Source organism: Macaca nemestrina, chromosome 9, assembly GCF_043159975.1.
Source record: "Macaca nemestrina isolate mMacNem1 chromosome 9, mMacNem.hap1, whole genome shotgun sequence".
NCBI lineage: Eukaryota > Metazoa > Chordata > Mammalia > Primates > Cercopithecidae > Macaca > Macaca nemestrina.
In genome coordinates, this window is record NC_092133.1 from 123,638,110 (window position 1) to 123,657,238 (window position 19,129).

The window sequence follows — 19,129 nt, forward strand, 5'->3', positions numbered from 1 at the left end:
TTACTGCTGTTAAGCTTTCATATTACTGTTTACCTTGCCCTAAATTTTACATTGGTATATTTATGAAAGACACACTGTCAAAAGGGAAAATTTATACCAGAAGAAAAACATGTGCATAAAGATAAGGTTTAAAACACACTCAGGTTTGTGGAGAAAAAGTGCACTCCTTTCACATCAAACCAAAAATGCTAAATCCGAAATATTTGCTAACTTCCCCATACTACTTCATTGTTTCAAAAATCATCTGTCACAAGTTGAATGAATGTTTAAGATTTTGTTTTGCTTTATGAAATATTCAAAGCCACATAAGAAAAGGATTGAACAGAACTCATGTAATCACTCAGCCTATCTTCTTCCTAGCAGAGTTATATTGAAAACATCAGGAAATGGGACATACTGAATTTTTAATTTTTAATTTGTGAAAATAAATCCCACAATCTGCACTGGTAACAACCTCCAACATCCAAACTTTTATAGCTTAGAAGTTGGTGTTTCTGTCCACCTTTTGTGCCTCTATGGACTCCCGCTCTCGGGTGGGCCTTAAGTAGAAAATAACTATTCTGGACATGAGTGGTTCTCACTCCACATTTAAAAATTATTGTTAAATAAATATCATTCTTAAACTTCTATCATCATTAGTGGAGCACTAGGCGCCTATCCCCTTGTTAATGAAGACTTCCTGAGACAGCCTCCTTTTCATTACTAGGATGTAAAACAGGTTTATTCTCCACTTCAAGTCCAAACATACTAGGTTCTCATTCAATTCCCCAAATTCCAGTTCCTGGGCCTCATTTAATTCCCCAAATTCCAGTTCCTGCACCTCTGAGCCCCATTAATCTAATTATTTCCTTTCAGATACCACTTTAGTTGTCATCCCCACACCCTGGACCATATCTGTAGTGGAAAATGTTTGAGATCTGAAATCATAAGCTCAGTTATCCTTTTTCAGTCTATCCCTGTACCTGTGAACTTCAATTCTTTTTATTCTTTGACTACTTAGAAAGCCTAGCAAAACGATTCTTTTTTTTTCCGTTTCTTTTCCCCCATTACTTCAACCTCTCATTTCAACAGCTTCAAGCACCTTGCTCTATTCGTTGTTTTTTTTTTTTAGTTTTTTTCTACAACACCTTTAAAGAAGATCCCCAGTATAGTAAAAGATCTGCCTGTTCCCTGTCTGCTCCAAAGCCAGGCACAGCTGGAGAATAGTCACACAGACCCACCATGGGGGCTCCACAAACTCATCTCCTGCATCCTCAGCAGGGCTGTGCATACCGCGTGGCACAACAGACCTGCTGTGTCTTGCTAATTACCTCTCCCATTATGCTCAGTATGAATTTCAAACTCTCTCCACTTTACCTAAAACTGCAATCCCATCATGATGCTCCTAGTTTTATTCCTTGGGCTCACCTTTCATTTCCTTGATAAAGAGACATGATCAGCAAGATTTCTTTAAATTTCTTCATGAATCAGCATACTTACTTGACTCTGGGCTGATCTATTCTTTCCTTCTTTGATAATGGATGGGGACCTTTCCTTATAGCCTTTCTTTCAACCTATGTCCTAGCTCAACTCAGCCCACCTTCACAGGTATTGTGAATTTGCTTATGTGATCATAGTCCTTTCTCTACAATATTTGCCACCTCTAATTCTCTGCTGGCTCCTTACCAGCAGCACTTAAAGGTACGCAAGTATATCTAATTTATTTTGCAAACCCAGTCCTCCCTGTTCTCCCCAATGTATCCTGATATTATACTGCTTTCCCTCCATTCATAGACAGTCATATTTGCAGAGAGATCAGTCTGCCTTGGTCTTCTCAGACTCCCAGCTTCCCCATTTATAACAATCTTCCTCTTACAAATCCAACTGAGTTGAAATGTCTCATACCAATGTTTCTAAATAGCTTCTTAGCTAAATACCCAACATCTTCCATGGTGTCCTCCTGACACTTCATCAGTCTATGGTGGAGATGTCCACTCCCTTGTCTTGGGTTTCTGTGACACACACTCTTCCCAATGTTCTGACACCTCCCTCACAACTCCATCTCGATTTCCTTTTATTTATGTCCATTCCTTAAGTGTTGGGGTGGTTCTTATTTATGGATCATTCTTGATCTGCCACTTCATTCTATGCATTATCTTTTGCAATCTTCTCTACACCCATGACTGCAATGAACATCTTTATGTTGATTATTCAAAAATCTATATTTCCAGTCTACATTCCTCTTCCAGATTTCAGGCCCAAAAAGTCATCTATTGACCAGGTGTATGCATGTGAATGTCACATACATCTCAAACTCAAGAAGTATAGAATGGAACTTGCCAGATATTATTCTCTCCTTGTGTTTCTATTGTCAATGAACAGGACCTAGTATTCAGTAAACAGGATCCCATGTTCAGTAAACACCCTAATGTTTAAGTAAAATCCAGGACTCAGATTACTTTTAGCCAGTAATTGCAGACTAAGGAACTAAATAGCCCTCCTATTACAAAACAAATAAATTCTGAATAAAACTTGAATTTTAAAGCATTAGGATTTGCAGGAAGTAAAGAATATCCCAACGGTGCCTTTCCATTGTTTATTCCCCTCCCCACTAAAAAGAAAAATAATAAAACAAAGCAAAAGCAATGTGCTATAAAGATAGTAGGAGCTGTATACATTAAGGGAAGTAAAAAAGCAAAATTTGCCCTGAGGAAAAAAAACCAAAATCAATATCGCTCTAAAGAGAAAAAGCCTTGCAACAGCAGTAGACAGGGGAGATAAATCTGAACTTCTCCTCCTCATATTAGGGCAGAGACTTATGGTAACCCGAAAATCCTAAGGATCCCATCATCAAATCCTCTTTGGTGGAAAACATTACCTATTTAGATCTTAGAATAGGATCAGACAAATATACACTAAAAAAGAAAAAAAAAATAGCTGTCTGACAAAGACTCAGCAAAAACAATGACCATACTATTTAGATCACCAAAACTTTAGATAATGGGATCATCCAATATGGAATATATAAAAATCATACATGGAATCTTTAAAATCATAAAAGATAAAATTGAGAAATGAACTGTTCAAATGAAACTATAAAATACTTGGCAGATGTAATAAATGTCAAATTTAAATTTTAGATATGAGAAATGTATTTGTTGGAATTTCTACTTCAGTGAGTAGATTACATAGAATATTAAACAAGATGAAGGGAGAATTAATAAACCGGTAAATATATCGAAGAAATCATCCCAAATACAGCACAGAGTAATAAGGAAACAGATTACATATAATGGATGTTTAAAAATATGAGGAAAAGATGAAAAGGTCAAGCTTTCAAAGAAGTCAGAAGGTGAAAATAAAGAGCATGGAGAAGTACAGCTGAACAGCACATTTATCAAGCTTGACACCCAGCCAATAAGAAAACACATATTTTTCTTGAACACACATAGACCCTTTGTACAAAATGCCCATGTACTAGTTCATGAAAAATTTCCAATCAGCTTTAAAGATCATAACATGTTCTCTGATGATGACTTAATTAGTTTAGAAGTCAATAGTAAAAAAGGTAAATTTTAAAAGCTTCCATAATTAGGAAATGTGATATAATTCATAATTCAGTGTATTTCCAATAAAATGTTAATAAGATGTATTGACTGATGGATTACAGATCTCGATAAGGTGAGTCTAAAATTTATATGAAGGACAAAAGCCCTAAAATACCCAAAACACTTGTGAGGAAGAAAAAGTAAGGAGATTTGTCCTGTATATAGTGAGATTTCTTACAAAGCAATACTAATTAATTCAGTGGGACACTGATCGAGCTATTGACAGAGCTTCAGAAGAGGAGAGCCCAGAAAATATACGTAACACAAGTGGCTTTGCAAGATATTGCCAAAAGAGAGGATTAATTAACAAATAGTGCTTGAAATTTGGCTATCCATCAGGAAAAAAAAAAAACCCATAAAACTGAATCTCTATCTTATATAACACATAAAAACCAATTCCAAATGGAATAGATTTTGATGTGTAAGACAAAGCTTTGAAACATTCAGAAAAAATATACAAAAATAACACCTAGATGAAATTTGGTAGGAAAATTCTTTTAAAACAAAATGCACAGGCATATAAAACTCATCATAAAAATAAAATATTGATACGTTTGACAGATTAAATTGATAAAGTTAGTGACATAAAATCATAGACAAAATGAAAAGATAAACCAAATTTGGGAGAAAAATATATATGTCTGAATTATATTCTCAATCTTTACACATATACAGATATTCATTTTTAACATTTTATATTGAGATAACTGGTTATATGAAAGCAATGATTGTCTCAAAACACAACTATGGCTTTGTCAATATTCTTTTGAACTATGTTATTAGAGAAATGAGGTGAGATGGATGAGTACACACTGCTGTCATTCTCTAAATGAAATTTCAAAAGGTTGATTAAAGCTACACTGGCAATACTGCATTTAAAGTTCAAGAATTTTTTTTTAAATGTACTGCTCAAGATCTTTATGAGACATGCTCCCCAAAAATGAATTTAAAAAGCCTGTAAGTAACCATTGAACGAATAGTTTTTAAAACAGCATTTCAGCATGACTTGTTTTGCTAAATAAAAAACTTTTGTAATTGTTAGCAGTTTTAATTCAAAACTCATACCGCAAAACTTAATGAAGTCAGAAGAAGTAAAAACTTTTCTTCATAAACTTTACAGGATAACTTTCTATGATCTTGCAATGATAGCATAAATGCAATTCACTGCAAAGTTTTTAAACGGGTTAAAACTGTTCCTGTTATCCAATTGCTTAAATGACTTCACTGCACTCTCGTCTCCATCATGTTTCCTTCAGAGTTAACATTATACCATTTCTCTATGCCAACTAATGTTTTACAATTTCTCATTTATTACAGCACACCAATTTGCTGCAGTCTTCCACCCTACACAATACCACTGGTCTTGCTGTTTGAGTTACAAAGAGAAACAATGGATTTGTACTTCCTAGAGAAATAGCAAGCATTTAAGAGAACTGCTCTTTGCTCATACAGATTCCAATCCTGGCTCTACTATTCCCTAGCCACTTACCTGACTCTCCAAGAACCTGCACTCCACCCTTCCCCACAAGCTCTCCTCACTCCTCCCCTTTCTCTCCTTGGTAATATGAGGGTAGTGACAGTGCAGGCACTGTTCTTCATAGAATGAATATGAGAATGAAATGAGATAATACATAACAATAGTTAAGCCCAATGTCTGCATATATTACGGGTTGTAGCAAGTTGCTACAATGTAATGAAAATGGTATCTAATTTAACAAAAATAGCCAGCAATTATTGAACCCCTAATATGTGCAGACATTGGGCTTATAGAAGGATTCTTCTCCTTTCATTAAGTTTTAGGGCATGAATTTTGAATAAAAATTATTAACAGTTACAAACACATATATAAGACAGCTTGGTCCAGGATTCTGTCACAATAAAGCATGTATACCTCTTCAGGGCATCCACTGTCCACCCAGTCCTGCCGATGACGATCAAATCCACTGGAACATCTTCAAAGAAGACCACATTGCAGTTCAGAAAAGGAAGGATAGGGTGCAGGGTGGTGGACAGAAATTAAGAGAAAAAGATTAGTAGGTAGTTCATTCTCACATTTTCAGTTTAGCAGAACATTAACTCTTCTATAGAACTTGCAACTAGAGAAGCAGTGAAACATTTAGAGGGTTGCTAAGTAATCGCTCACTCCTTAGAGTGTCACTGTTAGGATCACACATGACAACCAAATCACTGTTAAAGCAAACTGCACTGCACGGAATACCTAGATCCCTGCACAAAGGTAAGACCAATTGCTATTCTATGAAGTGGATTTTCTTTTACCTTGTACTTTTTTTCTCATCATTAAAACAAATAAATGCAGACTTTTTTTTGGTGCAAATATTGGATTTCATGATTGCAGGTTCATTCATTCGTTCATTTCACTCATTCATTGAAGACCAACCATCACACAAACTCTTTCTCTTTTGTGCAGTAAAATGTTAACTTGGCAGTTGTGGGGTTTTCAGACCCTGTATGTTCCAAAGACAAAACTGGCCCCTGACCTGCTCTTGAGAAGTAACCTCTGAACTCCTGGACTATCCCGCCTAGTAAGAGTGTCTACCTTGGGTCTTGTGCCATGAAGATAGTTTACGCTGACAATTTGATTTATTGTGAATATCTGACTTCATTTCCTTGGGACCCTGGGCCATGCTGTAACAGTTTGACCCTTGGGAGAGCTGAAGACTGGAAGATAAGATTAGTCACGAGGGTATTCTATCCCGATGAATGGACCTTTAATAAAAACCCTGGAGACCAAGCTTGGGTGAGCTTTCTTGACTAGCAATACTTGTTGTGTATTATCGCACATTGTCATTGGGGAAATTAAGTACTATCTGTGTAATTCCACTGGGAGAAGACAACTGGTAACTTGTACTGGTCTCTCCTAGATTCTGCCCTATGTGCATTTCACCTTTGCTGATTTTAACTCATCTCCTTTTCCTGTGGCAACCTTGAGTATAACAGCTTTTCTGAGTTCTATGAGTCTGTCTAGTGAATCATGGAACCCGAGTATCTTCTTGGGGACACCCAATTGCACTAGAAATAGGTCAGGCCTAAAAGATCTAATTTAGCAAGCATCCTGTTACTTAGACTGTGTTCACTCATACTGTCTTCCTTGACTGGAATAATTTTCTGTCTTCCCTACGTACTCTTACACAGCCCAATCATTTTCTAAGACCCAGAAATTACTATCCAGAGCACATTCTGGCAAAGCATTGCTACTACAGTCATTCCTTTCAGGAGGTTTCAGTTATCCATGGTTAACTATGGTCTGAAAATAGGTGAGTACAGTACAATAACATATTTTAAGAGGGAGAGGAAAAGATCACATTCATATAACTTTTGTTACACTCTATTGTTATAATTGTTGTATTTCATTACTAGTTGTTAATTTCCATGGTGTCTAATTTGTAAGTTAAACTTTATCATAGCTATGTATATACAGGAGAAAACATAGTATATATAGCGTTTGGTATTATCCTTGATTTCAGGTATCCACTAAAGGTCTTGGAGAAGGGGGGCTACTGTATTGCTGTGAATACACCTTACTTTATTTTTTTTCCTCCTTTATGTAAAAATCTCATGTACTTATGTCTTAATTATCAAACTTAATTGAGAATGTTTGAAAGCTAGGGTCTTATATTGATCATATTATCTACTTTATCTGATACATAATATCTTTTTCATATGAGAAATTCAAGCTACTTTTGCCAGTTCATTGAAATTAAAGATATACATTGCCTCTGAATGTTAACATATAAACACACATGATACACTTTGGCTGCATCCCCACACAAATCTCATCTTGAATTGTAGCTCCCATAATTTCCCTGTGTTGTGGGAGGGACCCAGTGGGAGATAATCAAATCATGGGGGGCAGTTTCCCCCATACTGTTCTCATGGTGGTGAATAAGTCTCACAAGATCTGATGGTTTTATACAGGGTTTCCCCTTTTGCTTGGCTCTCAATCTCTCTTGTCTGCGCCATGTAAGACGTGCCTTTTGCCTTCCACCATGATTGTGAGGCCTCCCCAGCCATGGGAAACTGTGAGTCCATTAAATGTCTTTCTCTTTATAAAGTACCCAGTCTAAGGTACGTCTTTATCAGCGGGGTGAAAAATGGACTAATACAATATATCTACATATAATATGTAAAAATCCATGTTAATCATGTTACTCTAAATAGATACTCATATATTTTTCAAAATAAATGGAAACTGTTCAACTTTGACCTTATATTTTCTTACAGTGCTCACAGCGTTACTTTGCAATCTTTCTTTTTTTTAATTATTTTTAACTTGCTTTGCAGTGAGTCCACATGATAGCTCTTTCTAAGAATCCTAGCCAGAGATTATGCACCACGGGATGAACAAGCATAATTTAATTCAAGTGGAATGTGAAAACAACCCTCCTGTCAACACAGAAGACTGCCTCTCTCATTCTCTCAGGGCATGGTCCATTGAAGTTAAGCTATTTTATGCCTACCATCTGTGTTGAACATGCTTAAGTGTGGAGTAAACATTAGTGTGGGATTTGGCATCCTAAATTTGAGAATCCCCAGTTGGTCAAGGCCATCTCTGGTTACCCAATGAGATTTTGACGTATGGTGTCTATTTAATTCCAGATGAATTAGATGAGTGGTCCCTCCTATATTTTCCTTTCAAGTTTGTTTAAACATTGAAGAATGTACTGACATTCTGTTTTGGAAGATGGGGATGTATCAATTTTCTTCAGAAAAAAAAATTTTCTTGGGAGCCACCTGACCATAACCACAAGTAATTCAATGGAACAGATGGTTCCTAAAACACAGTTTGTTTTCACTTACTTTGTTTCAAATGTTTTCAAAGTCAATGGGACGTACGAACTTTTACGTTATATTTTAATAAGACAGTGTCAAATCTTAAATTTGTATATCAACTGAAATTTTACCTTGGAAAAATTAGTCCTTTAAATTAGTAAATTAATCCCAGGGAAAAGTGCAGAAATGCAGTTTGCTTGATTTATTAAATAATCCCCCAGTTATGTTGCATGAAATTAGGTTCTACTGAAAATATAAATCAATTAAGTAATTCATCATTTATTTATTGACAAAAATTTCTTATTAATTGAAATTTACTGAGGACTAGAATGGAAAGGACTGAGAATGACAAAACAAGTGAAATTTGGTTTGAAAAGCGCATTCTTTTTTGCAGCATTTAGTGCCTTAAAAATGAATAAAACTGGATCCTGGCATTTTAGCATTTTTTAGAGGCCAGTAATCTAAATAGCATCCAAAAGCAATTATAAGCACAAGAATGTGTGTGTGAGAGAGAGTTGTATAAACCACCAGGAAAAGCCACCTTTACATTATTTCTGAATTCTAAGTAAACCAAAATCACTTTTGAGAACACCTTCCTGCCCCACAGAGCTGCTGTATGCTCTGTGTGTGTGTGTGTGTGTGTTTTAAAGCACAATGACATTAACCATATCACTATCCAGCACATTGTTTTCCAACATTTTTAATGGTGATTCACAAAGAGGCTGTCCCACAATGGAATTACCTGGGATGTCTGTCCAAATGCAAATTCATAGGTGTAACTGAATAAGATTCTCTGGTAATTGGAACCCAGCAATTTTTATTGTAAATAAACACCTTCAAGGGATTCTTCCCACAATGACCTCCTCTACAATATATTCAGGCCTCTTGCTCACTCCTGTAGCCCATGCTCTACAACCCATTCATACCCTCCTTTTGCTCTAAGCACAGCAAATTGTTTTCCCTTCCCTGAAGGTGCTATGCTGCTCTTTCATGACTCTGCCTTTGAACACACTATTACATATGGCTGGCCTACCCAACTGGCAAACCCAATCCAACTCAACCCCAATCTCCTCCAAGAAGCAGATTCAGCAACCCTTGCTCAGAGACCACCCAACACCAAGTGCAAATGTCCACTATCATAATACAATTGGTTGCTTTCAAATTTATCTTACAAAGCTTTCAGGAGAACATGATTAAAAGTGAGGCTTTGGAAACCAATTGTTTGAGTTAGTATTTTGGCTTGGGCACAAAAGGTGTGTGATCTTAAACAAGTTATTTTCCTTTTCCTTTTTTTTTGAATGATCGCACTGCATGTTGACAAATTATAATTGTATATATTTATGAGGTACAGTGTGATATTATGATATATGTATGCAATGTGAAATGATTAAATAAGTTAATTAATATAGCCATTATCTCAGATACTGATCTTTTTGTGATGAGAACATTTGAAATTTACCCTGTAAGCAATTTTGAAACATACACTACACTATATATACAATGTAGTCATTATATACAATATGTAATAGATAGGTACAGCGAAATTATACAAATATACAAAAGATACAATATGCTATACTCATTGCATTGTGCAATACATCTCAAGAAACTTATTCCTTCTGTCTAACTGAAATGTTGTACTCTAAGTTATTTTTCCTTTCTAAGCCTGTTTCCTCATCTGTAAGATAAGGTGGGGGAAGTTATGTAAGGATTAAAAGTTCAGTATTTGTCTAGTAAAGATTAAGTAAGTGTTAGCTGGTTTAATACCTAATTATACCTTTATACCTAATAACAACTTTGGTACATAGTATGCATGCACCAAATCTGACTATCATAGAAAAATGAGTAAATGAGGTTTTCACTTCATAGACAGGATTTGGAAAATGTTTAGGAATTAATTCTATGTACCATATTAATGTGAAATGTGTTTTATAATAAAAGTCCTTTATCATCATATTTGGGAATCAATATCATAGAATATTATGAGAGAACATCGAACTTGCTCTCACATATGGGCCAAATCTTTATTCAAAATGTACAGAAATTACATGGTTTTGTAAATATTTCTCACATAATTGATTTCAACAAAATGTGAACTCCTAACTACAGTAGGTTTTTAATGTTTTTATGTCCAAGTTATTCTCTTCTCACCATTGTCTGATTCCAAAACAAATTAATAGAGAGCTATAAAGTACTTCAAATTAATTATACTAATTTCCACTCAATTTCAAGGGTGTGTTGATTTCAAAGCCCCCAGGAAACATACTAAGAGAATTCCATTAAATAAGGTAGCCTAGAAAACAAACAATATTCTCCCAGCTTGTGGCATGTATCGATTCAAGAGATAAAAGTATAAATCTCATCGTATCTCTAACTTATGTCAGTTTCGTAGAAAGAATTTCAGAAATAGGAATTATTTTGCAAGGGTAATATATTCCTATGTAGAAAATAGAGTAAATGTTAAAATACATACATAAGCAACACATAAGGATTAAAAATGAAGTGCTTGTCTTACTCAGCAATTAAACATGTTTCATTCCACCAGTGAAATGAAACTTCTATGAAGAATTTAGCAAAGAAACTACATAGAATCTTAAGACTCTATTAGAAATCAGTTTCTAGGCCAGGGGCCTGCAAACTTTTTTTGTAAAGGACCAGATAGTAAATATTGTAGGATTTGCAGGCTATGTTGTTTCTGTCCCAACTAGTCACCATTGTAGCTTGAAAACAGATACAGATAAATGTGTAAACAGATCGGGTGTGACTGTGTGCCAATAAAACTTTATAAAACCAGGAAGTAGGTCATATTTTTAACTCACTTACTGTAGTTTGCTTAACTATGTTCTATATGTAAAAATAAAGCTCTGTAAAATTAAATCTTAAGATTGTTTTTAAAAATCTTTTTTTTAAAAAATATCTTAGGATTTTTGGACAAATACTACATCAAATTATCTGGTGATTTATATGATCCTTGTAGCCTTAGGGTATTTATCAGGGTGTGTTATCTTAATGGAAAAGTCAACTGTGCCTTTAGTAAATTTTCTTGCCACATTATGCAAAAGTATAAAAAATGATCCTCCGGCATCAAAGAAATGGGAAGACGCTTTAAAAAGAAGCACCAGTATTTTAAATGAGATGATAAACAGCAGTGATTATAGCGAATAGCATGTTTTATTATGACAAAATAGGTAACTGGTAGTATGGAGCTATAAGATATGGGAAAATAATTTTCTTTAGAAATACTGAAAAAGTTTAACTGAAAAATGGTCATAAAATTTAAAATGTTAATTATAATTATCCTTATTTCAAATTATAAACTAGTAAAATATATCTTATTTCTCATACAGGCATGCTTACTCCTAGTTGGCCTCAGGCATGAAGTGGACAAGACAATTTCTAAACACATTTCTCCTAAAATCAACAATCTTGAGCTGAAAATTTTCAGAATTTTCATGCCTGAACTATTTATTATACACTACTCTGGGAAAGATAGATGAATCTATTCATAATCTATTACAGAGACAATACTGTAGGATCACTTATGAAGTTTTACATCATTAGAGTATGCAAGAAGGTGGAGTGTGTTTTCTTCTGATAAAAGATCTTGATGCTACTTGTAGCTGAAATCATAATCCAATGTCAAGAATAGTTATCTGCAGAATACAAGAACTTTGCTTTAGAGATGGGTTTCAAATAGAAAACTGGGATCACATTATCTAATCTCCAGAAGGTGCAGGTTTTCCAAAGTAAGAGCTCAATCTTTCCTCTAGTTTTCTAGAATCTAGAGTGGCCCTAATATGTATGTATTTATAAAGCATAACAACATCAGGGACTTTTATTCTTCCAATTCTGTCATCTCTCTTACACACACACACAATCAGATTGGGCCAGGCACGGTGACTCATGCCTGTAATCCCAGCACTTTGGGAAGCCAAGGCAGAAGGATCTCTTGAGCCCAGGAGTTCAAGATCAGTCTGAGTAGCTGGGCAAAACTCTGTCTCTAAAAACAAATAGAAAAATTAGCTGGGCATGGTGGCGCCTGCCTGTAGTCTCAGTTACTTGGGAGGCTGAAGTGGAAAGATTGCTTGAGTGCAGGAGGTTGAGTGTAGGAGGCTGAGGCTGCAGCAAGCTGTTATCACGCCACTGCAACCCAGCCTGGCCAACAGAGTGAGACTCTATCACACACAAAAAAAGAAAGAAATTCGTATCTTATTTCGCTCTCTTCCAAATAATAGGCAAAAAAGGTATTTTCATTACTTTTTAGTTGTTATCCTATCTTTCATTGATAAAATTTCCAACAAGGAAAATGATTTCTGCAATTGGCTTTGCATGCTGCAGTTCTTCCTGTGAATGTCACCTCTTTATATCTAGCCTGTTTTCAGTTTAGGAGTGTGTAGGACAGGAAAGAGTTGACACTGGGTGAAGCTACAATATTGAGTCTTATTTAGAAATAGGTGAATTTTCTCAGAAATCGTTCTGATTAAAAGCCACTGATGACGTTGGCAAAATGTCCTTGGTTGTGCATGTGCAGGGCTTTACAGGGATGACAAACATATAAAAAGGTAGATGGAAATACAAGTTGAAATTGTGATGCATTAAAACAAAGCCAATTATACAATGGGACAATCCACTAAGCCCAGTTTAGGAAACAGCAACTCTAGGTAGATTATTAGATGCTTTGGTATTTATTTTATGTCTAAATTTTAAAAATTTCTTAAAACTCTTAGAATGGGAAAGAAAATGAAGTATTCATTCATTTGAAAATAGTTAAAAGTTACAGTGTTTGACTCTAAAGACTTGACTGATTTGCTTACAATACTATTCTCACAGTAAAATCCAATTTCTATCTTTGCTACCTGTGAAACTTTCTAAGTGATGCTAGTACATATTGAAATATGCTGGCTAAGGGGGTTTTAAATGGTGCAAGTTTGGCTGTATATTGACTCACACAGTCCTTCTTTACAGAGCATTGTAGCTTCAATAATTTCACAAGTTTAAGCCCCAGTTGGTTATTGCGCTGGTTACATTTTTAAAAACCAGCAGTTGCGGAAATGGTGAAATCTGAATTCCTCGGTGACTTTCAGTGTGGTTTCACTTGCATCAGGTGGATGGAAATGCATTGGCAACATAAAGTACGACATTTCTGAAATCTTCAATTAAAATTTCTCCAATATAGAGTCTTTGAACCTCTTTAGAAAAAATCATACTAGCAAGTATATTTAACATTGTGTTTGGGTATTTACCTGTATATCTGTGTGTACGTATTGAAGCTAAATATTTGTCACAATGTTTCATTTTTTTGTTCCTTTTTTCTAAAGATCCACATAAAGCACAGATATATTTTATATGTCATTATAATTCATTTAAAAAATGCTGGTTGTAACCCACTAGGTAAAAATGCTGAACTGCAGTGCTCAGTTTGAAAAATATTGTCCAATAAATAATTTGAACTCTACATAATATGTATATGTTAAATAGCATTGGCTGGTTTTAAAAATAACCATTTTGAAGAAAATTCACAAAAAATTCAAAAACACACTAAAGTAGGTGTATCCTAATGCTAAGATGGTGTTAGTTTTACGTTCAACCTCAACTTTATTTAATGTATATTTACTTGTACCAATGAATTAATCAATTAATTAGAATCACAACATGTAATAGCTTGCTTTTCCAAGTAGATAGTCTAGGCATTTTTCCATGTCCATAAATATCCTTTGAGAGGAAACATTTTAATTGACATATGACAATTTTACACATTTAATGGGGTATGTAGTTATGTGTTAATACATATAATGTATAGGGATCAGATTGGGTTAATTAGAATATCCATCATCTCAAACATTTGTCATTTCTTTGTGTTAGGAACATTCAATATTCTCATTCTAACTATTTGAAAATGTATATTATTGCTAACTATATTATAATATAGAGTTATTGTTAAATAGTTATATTGTTATTGTATGTTATTATATATGTTATACCGTTATATGGTTCTATATCATATAATAGATATAGATAACATTTTAATAGAACACTAGAACTTACTCCTTCTATCTAGCTATAATATATGTCCTTTAACAAATCTCTCCCTTTCTCCCTCTTTCACCTACTCTTCCCAGCCTCGAATATTCACTGTTCTGCATTTTATTTCCATGAAATCACCTTTTATTTTTGTAAAGCTTCTGCATATGAATGAGAATGTGAGGCATTAAACTTTCTGTTCTGGACTTGAAATCAGTGAAACACTTAACATAATGTCCTCCAGTTCCATCCATGTTACCTTAAATGACAGAATTTCCTTCTTTATAAGGCTGAACAGTATTCTATTGTGTATATATCCTACATTTTCTTTATCCACTGATCTGTTGTTGAACAGCTAGGTTAATTCCATATCTTGGCTATAGTGAATAGTGCTGCAATAAACATGGGTGTGGAGATGTCTCTTTAATATACTGATTTCCCTTCCTTTGCATCAATGTCTACTAGTGGGATTGCTAGATCATCTGGTAGTTCTATTGTTTTTTGAGGAACCTCCATACTGTTCTCCATAGTGGTTGTACCAGTTTGCATGCCCACCAACAGTGTAAAAAAGTTCCCTTTTCTCCATGTCCTCGTCAGCAGCATTTGTTACTTTTTATCTTTTTGATGATAGCTAGCCTAATTGGGGTGAGATGATACCTCATTGTGGTTTTGATTTGCATTTCCTTGGTGATTAATTATGTTGAGTATTTTTTAAATTATATTTGTTGGCCATTCGTATATCATCTTTTGAGAAGTATCAGTTCAGGTCATTTACCTAATTTTTAATTAGGTTGTTGGTTTTTTGCTATTTGGATGTTTGAGTTCCTTGTATCTAGATATTAATCTTCTGTCAGATGAATAGTTCATCAATATCATCTATTTTGTAGGTTTTTTTCACTTTGCTGTTTACCCTGCTGTGGAGAAGCTTTTTCATTTGTTGCAATGTCATTTGTTTATCTTTGTTTTTGTTGTTAAGAGGTAATTTTTAATGACAGCATACACCCCATTACATGGTTTTATGGAGATTTATTCAACCTATATATGAGATTACATGTGTCATTTGAAACCTTACAAAATACACAACCTCACCTTTTTTTGATTTACATTAAAATGATATTTCATGTTTCAGTTAACATTTCTTATATTACTGGTGAGGTTAAGTGTTCATTGACTCTTCATATTCCTTCATTTTTAAATTGTACAATCACTTACTTTCCGCATTTCTTTTGATTGGGCTGTTCTTTCTGTTAAAGCAAAGATTTCTATACACTAAGAGCATTAAATCTCTGTCAAATATACCATGTGTCTCTAATTTTCCCTTTAATTCAATTTTTTTTTTGTTTTTGGCCATACAGCAGTTTGCATATTTACATAGTGAAGTTTTCCAACCTTTTGTTTTAAAATTTCTTTTATTGCTTTTTTGCTCAGAAAAGCCTCTCCTACTTTAGCATTAAAGAAACAACTGCCAGATTCTCTCCTAGCTACCCCATTATTTCATTTCTTAGTTTATTTCTCTAAACTCTTTTAAATTTATTTTGGAATAGGGTGAGAAGTAAGAACCAAATTTAAAAATACATATATTTTTTCCCAGATAGATGACTAACATTCTCAGAATCCTCTGTTGAATAATACCTAGTTTAAATCCTCCATCCTTGTCCTCATTTTTATTTTTTCCTTGAGTAGTCATACACATTTAATTCTTCTCTGCAAATTTTATAATCACATTCTAATGTTCCAAAGAATAGTGCTATTGTGAATTTGATAGAATAGATGTGGAAATAGTTGACATATTACTAAATGCAACTTTACATCCATTAAATGTTTATTCAGGTGTTAGTCAAGTGCCTCATTATTCATTCTTCTCCTTATATAATTTCCATATATTACTAATTTTGTTAGTAACTATTTTTGCTAATGTTAAGAAGTTTAAATTGTTGCATTTTTTAAATAGTCATTTCTGACGTAGAACACTATTGACTGCTGTGTAGCAACTGATTCTTTTATTTACAAATAATAACTTTTCTTTCTCCTTTCCAATAGTCCTATTTCTTACTTATGTTTCTTTTTTCTGTAACTAGAATTACAGAATTATGCTACATAATAATGGTGATCTCATCCTTGCCTTCTTTGTTACTTTAATGTTTCTTGGGCTTCAGCATTTAGTATATTTTTATGTTGTAAAATAGTATTTATTATTGCATGTAGTAAGTATCCTCTATCTCAGTTTGCTAATGTTAACTTAAAAAAATGGTTAAATTTTATCAAATATTTTTTCCATCTGTCAAGATGACCAAGTGATCTTCAGTACCAGTGCTACTAACTGCATTAATAGATTTCTTTAAATTAAACCACACTTGTATTCACAAAATAGATTTATTATCTGACTATGTTTTAGTTATTTTAACTATTGACTGGATTTTTAACTATTGAGGTTTTAAAATTCTATACAGAATAAATAATACAGAACATCCATGAATAACCTACAGCTAACCTCATACATCATAGTGAAAGACTGACTATTTTCCCTTTGTGTTAGAAATATGACAAAACGGCCAGTAACCACTTCTAATCAACATTGTACTGTATCAGTGTGAAGAAGCAAGTTAAGAACCCAAGAAAGTGAAGCCTTGGGAGAATAAATCATTAATCACTTTCTGCCTTGTGTCTTCTTCATGTGAATGCAAAGTAAAATGATAAATCAACTTATAGCTGGATTATATGACAAAAACAAGGCAACCACATCAGGTTATAGCAGAATTGTTGAAATGTTGAGACTCCTAATAATCCTTATTAGAGATATAACTTTTTTATGATGTTGGAAAGTTGAAAAGCTAATAATTTCATTAATACAAAGTCAGCTATAACCCAAAGGATATCTTAGAGTTAAATGCTCAGAGTCAGGTAAATTTTTGTAGTAAGGTGGAAATTGTAGATAACTAAGAGTTAAAAGTTGCAGACATTTCTCTTTTTGAGATTAGTACCCCATAAATATATACACTTACCATGCATCCGAAAAATTAAAACTTAAAAAATTTAAAATAAATTAAACATAAAACATTGGGATTAGCATATATGAAATTTGTATCTATAGTCATAGAAGAGTCGGTCAATATTGAGCTCTAGAAATGATGGGCTTTAGGATTTCCAGAGGATGGTATTTGCTAGGGGTTTAGATGGGAGTGAAACGCAAAGAACAATTAATAAACACATTGTCACTGACACCTTGCATTGCCTTTCTACAAACTACTTTCCAAATCATTTCCCTCTGATTTATAACATACGTTAGCTGCTTGCCTTCTGTTTTACTGCATTCCCTTTTACCCTCCCATCCTACTCACACCCTCAGAGATAGTCAACCCAAGACGCCTTCCCTGGGAAATGTTCTCTGATCAAGGAGGATTCTTCTCTTAACTGGAACTCCAATCAAGGTTAGAGCACCCAGCTTCGGGACAGAAAATTTATTATCTAACAGAAGTTTAATAATTAGAAATACGAATACAAAACTTCTGTTTATCAAGAACTAGTAATATTTAAAATCCAGCTAGTTTTTCCAATATTATTAGGAAAATATTTCTTCATTGATTGTTCTTAACTATGACTTGGGCCACTAACCAGAGTATGGCTGAAAACATGTTTTAACAATTTGGCTTTTTATTTATGAAAGATCCTCAACCTCTTTAGAAACACCATAGAATCCCAGCTACTCAGGAGGCTGAGCGGGGAGAATCGCTGGAACCCAGGAGGCGGAGGTTGCAGTAAGCCAAGATCGTGCCACTGCACTTGAGCTTGGGCAACAGAGCAAGACTCCATTTCAAGAAAAAAATAAAAATAAAGGCTGGGTGCAGTGACTCACGTCTCTAATCCCAGCACTTTGCGAGGCCAAGGTGGGTGGATCACGAGGTCAAGAGATCAAGACCATCCTGGCCAACATGGTGAAACCCCGTTTCTACTAAAAATACAAAAATTATCTGGGCATGGTGGCACGCGCCTGTAGTCCCAGCTACTCAGGAGGCTGAGGCAGGAGAATCACTTGAACCCGGGAGGCAGAGGTTGCAGTGAGAGCCAAGATCACGCCACTACACTCCAGCCTGGTGACAGAACAAGACTGTCAAAAACAAAAACACAAAACAAAACAAACAACAACAACAAAAAAACATAGATCTTCAAAGATAAATAATAATCTGAAGCTGAGGTATGGTTTTTGAAGGAAGACTATGATTGTCATTAGGTAAATGGTTTTGTTTCTTCTGATTACGTATACATGAATGAAATGTTGCATATTTTTTACTTTAGAAAAAGATGATTATATTTATGGTTATTTTATTTCTAAGAGTAAAATTAGTTATTTTCATAGCTTTTGGCACCTATGATTAAAAGTGACTATTCCATTAAACAACATTGCTATGTTTCCACTTAACTAAAAGCACAACTTCTGAGTCTTGTTCTAGGCAGAAAATTAGCACATCCTGAAGAATTTGGGAGCACATTGCATCAAATTAGAAAAAAAATCCAACCTTGCCACACCTGACTTGCTTTTCAAGTGCAGGCACTAAGAACAATGGAGCCTCCAGCCGTGAATTAACAATTAACAAGTCGATTAGTAATTTCCAACATTTTTACTTCCAGAAAAAAAAATGCCACATTTAATACGGCTATAATGGGAAGAAGAGAGGGAAAAAGTGCAAGTTACTAACAGTTTGAACATGAAATAATTGACATGAAACGTGTTC

General features: G+C 34.4%; 1 protein-coding gene across 1 annotated transcript in view; it reads right to left on the bottom strand.

Annotated features, from left to right (window-relative positions):
- Positions 1–19,129, bottom strand: part of LOC105488240 (plexin domain containing 2) — a 467,180-nt gene that overhangs the window by 68,252 nt on the left and 379,799 nt on the right. Inside the window, exon 11 of the mRNA XM_011752134.3 lies at positions 5,479–5,539. Coding sequence (XP_011750436.1) covers positions 5,479–5,539 — 61 coding nt within the window. The remainder of the gene's footprint in view (positions 1–5,478; positions 5,540–19,129) is intronic.